We start from the raw sequence: 9,310 nt of genomic DNA, 5'->3' as shown, positions 1-9,310 counted from the left end.
GTTTGTAAGTGTAACCATCTGATTTCTGTGCTTGTATTTCTTCAGGTCTGGATGAGGCCAAGCCACACTGAAAACTATGTGTTCAAACAGACTTTGCGGGTGTGAGGAGCTGATTAATGAAATTCCTGGCCAATAAACAGGATCTTGTTTGCACAAACACATGGCTGATTGCGAAGCAAACACTGCCTTTGTTTGCATTATTTCAACTCAACCAGAAACTTAACAAAAGCACATGTAGCATTTCCGAATATACAGAGGCTGTTTACAGCAAGCTGTTAAAAATGACATAGATGACACAGACTGTTTAAACCAACAAAGGCGATGCTTCACAATACACTGCCTCCTCATTCAGTTTAAAAAAGACAGCTGACAGTGAAGTTAAGCTTGGGCTATCAAATATGAGCAAGCACACATTCTGAGTAGATTAATTAGTAATGTGAAATTGTTAACAGCATGTGTCTGTGCAGTTTGCTGTGTGATGATTTGCCATCTGCCGAAGTCTTCAAACTCAAAGATGGATTGCTCAAACTGAACCTCCTTCAGCTGTAGCAAAATGACGTCATCTCAGCTCCTTGCATTTTTTTCCTGTTCTGTTTTTAGTTTGAACATGACCTAACCCTCTTGTCACACCCGTGGACTGGAAGTGTCAGTCTTGGAGGTTGTTTTTCTTCTTCAGCTCCCTGTAGGTTGTTCAGATTGGGAAGCTGTTGATGTCAAGAATCAGCTTTACCTTCATTTAGTTTGAAGCTTTTTGGTATAAAATAGTGAAATAGAATAACATGCCTCATAACAGCTAGTTGTCTTTAGGTCGTCAAAAAACATTTTGTGTGAAATACGTTAAGTACCAAAAACTGCAGTTCCTCGAACGTCCACTTGAGGCTGACACCAGAACAAATAACCTCCATAAGTTCGCATGTTAAAATGTCCAACTTTACAGCAGAAATAAACATATTTTTGTCTCTATAGGCAATTTTTTTGTTCATAGCAACTGTACTGAGGGTGATTTTTATACAACTCACCTGTTCAAATGATTGACAGGTTGGTGTCGTTACAGATGGCTTGTTTGAGCACCCAGGCTTCATTCAGCCCACCTCAGGTCCACCGATGATCCATGCATGATTGTATTTTATATGAAGCCAGTGCATAAAAGCTAATATGGGAGAAACAGGATCTCTTTTCATATTTCCTGTCATGCTCATGTTGCAGCTTTCTGGATCAACTGATCATGAGAGAGAGAGTCATGAGGGACTTATAAGGAACGCCTGATAATAAGGAACAACAACAATCCAGCCTAGAAATGCATGGACTAGTTTTTCTGCATATTTTTACATTCAGGATGTGCATGATCTTTGCAGTGTTACATCAATTAAAAAAAAAAGGCAGTCCCTGTTTTGTGTGTGAGTTAAAGGAATACAACCAAAGCAAAGGTAACACCTGACGTTCCTTACAGTGGTGCTGGGGGCCAGGGTGATGCCATCTGCCATACAATTATCTTTTTCTGAGGTGTTTGGGTACAATAACATTAAAACCACATAGGACTGTAGGTCATCCAGGAATACAGGAAGTTTAGCTAACTGTTTGGTTTCATTTGACTTGATAGATATAACTGCGTATCATCTGCATAACAATGAATGTGTATGTAGTGTATATAAGGTGAACAGAAGTGGTCCAAGCGCGGAACTTTGTGGAACTCCGTGACTTTTTCTAATGCATTACAAGGTCATTTCTAACTTTCAACAATCTGGTCTCTGTGCTATGATGCACATCTAAATCCTGACTGAAAATCTTTGTGTTACTAACCCTCCAATCCACTGAGACAGTATGCGAAAACACAATATACAAAATAATACTTTGGAAGATGCTCAATTTGTCAAACTTTAAGTCTCATATCAGCTTAAAATAAAAAACACAACAAACACTGGAAGCATGTTGGGAAAGAATTTCTTATCGTCCAGTACTGTATGAACAGTAGCAAACCTGGAATTTTGTGGCAAGGCCATTTGGCCTGCAGTGGGGCAGTTTTTGAGGCTACAAAGGAACATGCAAGGGTTTCAATGCCATAAGTCAAAAACAGGATTTTGATTCACTTAAAAGCATGAATAAATTTTGTGTAACACAAGGCAAATTTGTGGCTAATCCTCTGTTAGATGAACAGTTGCTTCATGAACAAGCTTCACTGACATGTACTCTGGTTTGAAATACAATAAATCTATACTGAATTGAACTCTATTTGACTCGTGTTTCATTGAAGAAGAGTTGAGCAGTGTGTTTTATTTGCAATTATTTTTTTGCTACTAGTCATTGACATACAACAGATTTGTGATACTGCTGATATGCCAGATACAAAACTACTGTAAAGAATCTGGATACTTGAACATGTGATACAAAACCATGATCATTAATGTCCTGCTCTGACAGCCTCCACTCTTCTGAGTTCAGTCTTTCTACCAGATGTTGAACTGGCTGCAGGGATTTTCTCCCATTCAGCCACAAGAGCATCAGTGAGATCCAAAGCTGATGTTGGGTGAAGGACTGGCTCACAGCCATCATTCCAGTTCACGCCAAAGGTGTTGGATCGAGTTCAAGTTCTGTGCAGGCCAGTCGAGTTCTTCCACACCAAACCTGGAAAAAACATTTCTTTCTGGTTTTGTGCACGGCGGTGTTGTCGTGTTGAAACAGTAAAGGGCCCAACACAAACTGTTGACCAAAGATGGAAGCCCACTATTGACTACAGTCACTGGAGGACTGTCTATATACCGTACTATTGTACATGTATATGATAAAGCAAAGGTGTATGATAATGTACCACATGTAGCCAACATGCTAGCTGAGGGAGAGGGAATGATTCATGCATAACACATCATACAAAACATATAACACCAATAAGTCTCCGCCTGTCTGCTGCCACCACCCTGATCACATCTTCTTTGTGTCAGTAAGTCCATTCATGAGTTCGTTTGTCAGTCATTAACTCTGTGAGTTCGTCTGCAGAATGTCCAGTGATGCTCCACCGTGTTCTCATTGGCCCGTTCGCTCATGTGGTGAACACGCGTGTTGCGTATTGTGAAACCCTGGAAAATAACGAGACAGGCAAACAAACACAAATTCAAATTTCTCTGTATAATTAAGAAAAACATTTTGTTGTATAAAAACAAGACTTAAGTCGAAACCTTGTATATGGCTACACTGCAAGGTCAATTGACCTCAATGGTCACGGTCAATGGTCACTGTAAAGCTTTCTTCACTGTCGATTCATTTTAACACAGCAACTCCCAACACTCATCCGGCCCAAAACAGGCAAATTAGTGCCATTTTTTCACATGCAGAACCAGTAAATGACAGCCGCCTTTGCCACAGTAATCTTGACCAACAGGAAGATCATTTTCAACCCACAATGTTTAAAGATGAGACAAAAGCCACGCACTGCTTTGGAGATGAAGTCGAGCAGGTGGACACGCAGGCTGACTTCCTGTTGATGGTCACATGGTCCGAAGGTGAAGGACACCTGGTAATCTCTGGTGTCCATCATGTGTTTGTTCCACTTTGTGAAACTGCTGGAGATGGACTCCAACACTCCATGGACCTAAAAAGAAAGACAGAGTCATGTGACTTAATTTACTTTGCTGTTTTTATACTTTATTTATTTATCAACATCAGTGTAATAAATGGTCTATTAAACACATACAGAAACGTATTTAACATCTGGTCAAATCATAGATTGTATATATTATCATGTTGTTGAATCCTATTTCATGATAGCACGCAGGAATAACAGCTGTTATAAACCGTTAAATAAATATTTTGGAAAGTGCAAAGTGGTGAAATAATCAAAATAAATGCAAACAAATATACAAAGATGGAAATTATGTTTAAAGACGTGATTCAAAATCAAAACGTTGGAGAGACTGAGAGAGCAGCGATGGTCGAGGGACATTTATAATGAATGAAGAGACGGAGCGCCGTACAAGAACAAAGCAGTTTATCAGAGGAATGAAACGTTACTTTCCGATTGTTTCATGACGGGTACCTTCTAAAACACAAATAAATCATGCTGTGCACGCTGCTACAAAATAAAAGACTTTGAACCAGTCAGTACACAGTGTCCCTCCTGCAGAGAGGGAGCTGCTCTACACTCTGTACCTGTCATCTTATCAGAGCTGCTGAAGTTTAGATGCCCCGGTGCAACTAATGAAGAGAGAAGGAACAAATGAATGTATGAACCTGGACTGAAACACCTCAGTAGACCTCAAGCAAATATGCGAAATGCTGGTGTTCAGTTGGAGACAATGTTTCAAATTTAATGTAGACTCGTGGTTATTCTGAATTGTCTGACTCTGAACTGGAAAGATACAGAGGCAGAAGCAGATATTTCTGTATCAATGAATATTCATGATATATATTAATAAATCTATAACCAGTTCCCACTGACCTTGGTGGTGATGGTGAGCTGGGTGATGATGACGGCAACAGGGTTGGAGTACTTGGACAGCTTCCTGGTGCTGGACAGCTCCACCACCTCCTCGTAGGTGTCAGTGGGGTAGGGCAGCATAGGTTTGGGGTCTCCAAGGCACTGGATCAGGGGCTCGATCTGATAGAAGTCAGCCTCCTTCCTTAGCAGCTCGGTCTCCTTGAAGTCGCACGGCAGCGTCAGCTCTGACGTCCGTAGGAAGTTGAGGATGTAGCTGAAACAGCAGAAACAGAGACAGGATCAGTCCAGACTGCTGAGCGGATGATTCTGTGAAACTCCCGAGCTGTCAGATAAAGTCAGACGGGAGGCGAAAGAGCTGCTGTACAACTCGAGAGTGATCATCTTTATTCTTAAAATCAATTCACTTCTCTCTGAAGGGACGAGGCTTTGTTACGCTGTATTTTTCATACCGTCAGCAAATCCCACGAAAAACACAAAACCAACAACGTGACGTCTCTACTTTGTATGTGGCTCCAAGATCATTGATTTCTACTGAAGATGTGAAGCTTTCAAAACATCTTACAAACACATAGGCTTAATAATCTCCTGGTCACTGTGTTTCAGGAGTTTCTGGAGCAGGATCACACCCCAACTGTGCGACTTCCATCATTCCTATAAATCCCCTCCAATGCCGCCAGAACTGAAATCTTCATCTTGAAGATGACTTGAAGATGAGGTCTCACTATCCCCATCAGATGATTAATTATTTGAATGAAATCAGGACGACTACGTTCAAAGTCTCCATCAACATCAACAGAAGCTGAAAATTCTCCTCAGACCGCTGATTGTTGAACCCCCAAAACTCGACCCATTAACCGCTTCTGCTTTCACTTCCCAATCATTCGATGGCAATCAGAACACATATCAAGTTCACCTTAGCGGCATTAGCTTCTTCTCTAAACTCCTAACCAGATGCCCGAACCTGGCATCCAACCGCACTCGAATAACTTCACTTCTTCTTCTTCTTGAAGCAGACATGATGTCCGTCTCCACCCTTCAGTCTGGATGCAGCGTGCCCAAGTTGCTTGCACATGTTCTTTTGTTTTGTTTTTTTCAGTTTCCTCTGTTACTCTGAATTAATCGCTCCTACCCTTCACGTCGACCCACTTTGTCACGCCTGCTTTTCTGACGACACAATGGCATTCTACTTAAAGTGAATGAAAACGGTTAATCCTCTGCACGGTGGAAAATTTAGAACATCTCTGACTCGATTTGTCACACTCAGCTCTTTACTGTCAGTTAAAATGCTGATACACGTAATTATTTAATGTGATATTCCAGTGTTGCTGTAATGTTTAAAGGGTTTTTGGGGGTGAGAGTTTCTCATTCGAGAATGTCGTGTGTTGTACAGATTGTGAAGCCTCTTGAGGCAAATTTGTGATTTCTGATATTGCGGTATAAAAATAAAATTAAACTTGACGTACCGAAACAGCGGGCCGTCACGGTCGATGAAGTAGTTTCCATGTGTGTCCTTGACAGTGGGGAGGTCTCCTCCGAACATGGCTCCCAGCAGGGAGTCTGGGTAGCGCTGCAGCGTGGACAGAGACGTGCTGTACACATAGCCGCCCACATTCAGAGTCACCGGCTCTCCCATCTGGACAGAAGACATGGACAGCGATTAGAGGCGACACTGTTGTTTGTAATGGGGACAACAGCGCACTCGCTGACAACAGTGTTGTGTAACGCGAGTTGATCGGATGTGACATGCCACGTGGATTAATTACAAAATTTAACCATCATGGTGTGAAATGCAGTTTTACTGCGGCTCCGTTTTAAAGTAATGATTCCATAAATCTGGATGCAGAGTTGCAGCGAAAAGATTCATTTTCCTCTGAAGCACAATAATTAGGACTTAAACTTATTTAAAAGCCATCGTCATTTAACCCTGACGTTTACTCTTTTTTTTGCTGATCTGAAAAAAAAAATGTTATCTGTGACTCAAAATAGTGATACAAGCCAAACCCTGACTCCTGTGATCCATTAAAATTCAGAGTTTCAGCCATCATTATATTCATTTAGTCACTGTGAGCCTGAGTTATCCACAGTGAGCTACACAGGTTTTGACGTGAGTAGCAGATCTGGACTCCCTATCAGCCAATAGCTGAGTTGGTATCAGGTTGGATCAAAGTTGGATCAGCGCGTCCTTGAACTAAAAACAAACCTTATTCCTATACGGAGCAGAGAGACATAGAATACACACTCACACACACACAGAGCATGACAGCATGTGCCATCATTCAAATGTCAAACATTATTCAACTAGCCAAAGGCTGAGTTGCCAGAAAGCCGGACAGTTCAGTCACACACACACACACACACACACACACACACACACACACACACACACACACACACACACCATGTGACCCAGGTCTCCATTCTCCATCGGCAGCCCTGGGCTGTGGTGTGTGTCGTTGTTTCTCTTCGGGTCAGACTGTTGATGAGATCATTTCTGTGCTTTTTTCACCAACACCTGCAAAAAAGAAAAAAAAAGAAAAAGAGGAGGATGAACAGCTCATGAGACGGTTGCCATGGAGACGCAGCTGATCGTGCGTTGCCTTTGTCTAGACATCATCTGGTTAATTAGTCTTGCGTTCCCTGATGTGTCCACAAACAGTCAGCCAGTGAGAAACGGGAGGAGGAGGAGCCGAGCGGACCTCGTTTCTTAAATGTCAGACGCAAACACGTGAGTGAAGCAGCTCTCTGCGACTGATTAATGAAGCTCACGCAGCATTTTAACGACCTGCGCTCAGACTGGACGTCACAGATCAGACTCAGCTGTGGTTGAAAGGATCTCTGGGCGACGCTCAAATTCAATTTTGTTTTTTCAGCATGAGTACGAAACAAATCAAATCAGCAAGCCGATGCTGAAGTGCCAAAAACTGCAGTTCCTCAAGCGTCCACTTGAGGCTGGCTACAGAACGAGTCAGTCTCCATAAGTCCCCATGTTAAAAACGTCCAGCTTCACAGCAGAAAAGCTCACATCTTTATAAAACTTCAAACTTCAGCCCCAGCCGATGTCTCAATGGACATCACACGTGAGGCAATTTGCACATCTCCCTCTGGATTTATACATCTTCACGTTTACAGTGAGACCTATAAACAGACTTTTGTGTAAAACCCTCAACAGAATAAAGTTGCCTCTCGTCCTCTCGTTAGCTGCTTTTTTTATCTTGAAGATGCTATAATCAATATCTTTTTTATTACCAACCCACAGAGAATTATCACTGTAGCTTCATCGTCTCTTTCATCTCATTGTTTACATTTCCTGGCCCCCAGATTTACTGTTTGAGTCCTCTCATCAGCCTTGTTTCCAGCAGCAGCAGCAGTCTTCATCAAACAGGCTCAGATAAACTCACTGTACACCAGCTGCTCAACACCAAACCACAGACAGACAAAGAGAGAGACGAGCTGGTGAAGGAAGAGGAACATCCCAGCAGCACCTAAAGAGCCAGAACATTTTCTCAAAAAACAAACATAAGTTACTGTTTCAGGTTTAGTCTGTACTCGTTTAATACAGAGACCCAACAATTCCCACCATGAGCAAGCACCTGGCGACAGTGGCAAGGAAAAACTTCCTTTAAAATAACCTTATTTAATGTTAAGTTAGGCCCAATTCACAATAATAATGGACTCAAACAAAAGAAATTGTTAGATTGTGATTCTTTATTTTTTTTTAAAAGGGGTTTATTTAAGAAAGAAAATCAGATTTCATGGGTGCAAAAACATGTGAACCCCTTTAGTTAATAGGATATTGCACCTCCTTTCACAATAATAACCTCATGTAGATGTAGAGACTCTCACATCTACTGTGGAGGATATTTGCCATTACCAATGTTCTTGTGTCTCTTGTCGATATTTCAGAAGGTCGTCCACTTCTAGGCAGAGTTGTAGTCTTTTTCAGTGCATCTCCATTTGTAGATGACCTGCCTCACGTTGGAACAATGAAGCTGATTGATTTATCAGGGTCCCTGGAGGGTAGAGCCTATCCCAGCTGACAGTGGTACACCAGAGACAGGCGGCAGGTTCATCACAAAGCTAACTATAATTAGAATTATAATAAAAATATGACTCATTTTGAACTGCTGGTTTGGACATTTGAATTACTAGTAGTTATATATCACAGTACACTGAATATCTTTGAATTTTATATTGATGTTTGTTTGTTTTTCAGACATATCTCAATGCACAGACAATGAAATAATCACTAGCTGCAGTCCTCACCTGTACAATAACATGTGACCAGTTTGTTGGGTACACCTGCACAGCCCCAAACAAAGCAGCTGTTTTCACACAGGCAATAACAACGTGCTGTGTGAATGAAGCTGGTGTTTCGGTTTAAAGAGCGACCGTGTTAACTAGGGCTGCCATGATTAGTCACGATTATGTCGACGAACAAAATCGTCGACAACTAATTTAGTAGTAGTTTAATTTAGTAGAGTCTGGGGCGAAGGTGGCTCACAGCTCCGTCCGCGAGGTTTACAGCCCATTGGGATAATTAATGGCCGCCCATCCACCGCTTTCCGGGACAGTGAATTTAGGTATGATCCGATTACTCGACTAATCGAAAAAATAATTGGTGATTAGTCGACTATCAAAATAATCGTTTGTGCCCTAGTGTTAACTCACGACCGTGAGCCGAATGCGTCCCCCCTCTGTTGTCGTGGTTACGACAGGTGTTGAAAACAGAAAGAGAAAGATGTAGCTGTCAAAAAAGACTGCGGTCAAGTGAGCAGACGTTTGGTCTTTTCCTGATTTCAAGTGCGCCTGTATTACAGAATATATGGCAAATGCATGTAGTCCATGATACAGTACATTACATTACATTACATTATTACATTA

At 41.7% G+C, this 9,310-nt stretch overlaps 1 protein-coding gene across 4 annotated transcripts in view; it reads right to left on the bottom strand.

The window, feature by feature from the left end:
• Window positions 1–2,251: 2,251 nt before the first annotated feature.
• The window catches only part of kctd6a (potassium channel tetramerization domain containing 6a), a 10,967-nt gene continuing 3,908 nt past the window's right edge, over window positions 2,252–9,310 (bottom strand). The window contains exons 3-8 of one of the 4 annotated variants that reach the window (XM_027279580.1): window positions 8,295–8,394; window positions 6,828–6,941; window positions 5,893–6,062; window positions 4,430–4,682; window positions 3,425–3,583; window positions 2,252–3,071 (exon numbers count right to left, since the gene is read on the bottom strand). In XM_027279580.1, the coding sequence (XP_027135381.1) occupies window positions 2,961–3,071; window positions 3,425–3,583; window positions 4,430–4,682; window positions 5,893–6,062; window positions 6,828–6,854 (720 nt within the window). In that variant the 5' untranslated portion in view covers window positions 6,855–6,941; window positions 8,295–8,394 and the 3' untranslated portion in view covers window positions 2,252–2,960. Of the gene's footprint in view, window positions 3,072–3,393; window positions 3,584–4,429; window positions 4,683–5,892; window positions 6,063–6,827; window positions 6,942–8,294; window positions 8,395–9,310 lie in introns of all 4 variants that reach the window. The other 3 variants (XM_027279582.1, XM_027279579.1, XM_027279581.1) reach the window with 3 other exon arrangements.

The sequence above is a fragment of the Larimichthys crocea genome, chromosome VI (genome assembly GCF_000972845.2).
Source record: "Larimichthys crocea isolate SSNF chromosome VI, L_crocea_2.0, whole genome shotgun sequence".
Taxonomy (NCBI): domain Eukaryota; kingdom Metazoa; phylum Chordata; class Actinopteri; family Sciaenidae; genus Larimichthys; species Larimichthys crocea.
Note: the sequence above shows the minus strand (reverse complement) of the source record. Positions and strands in the feature narration are given on the sequence as shown.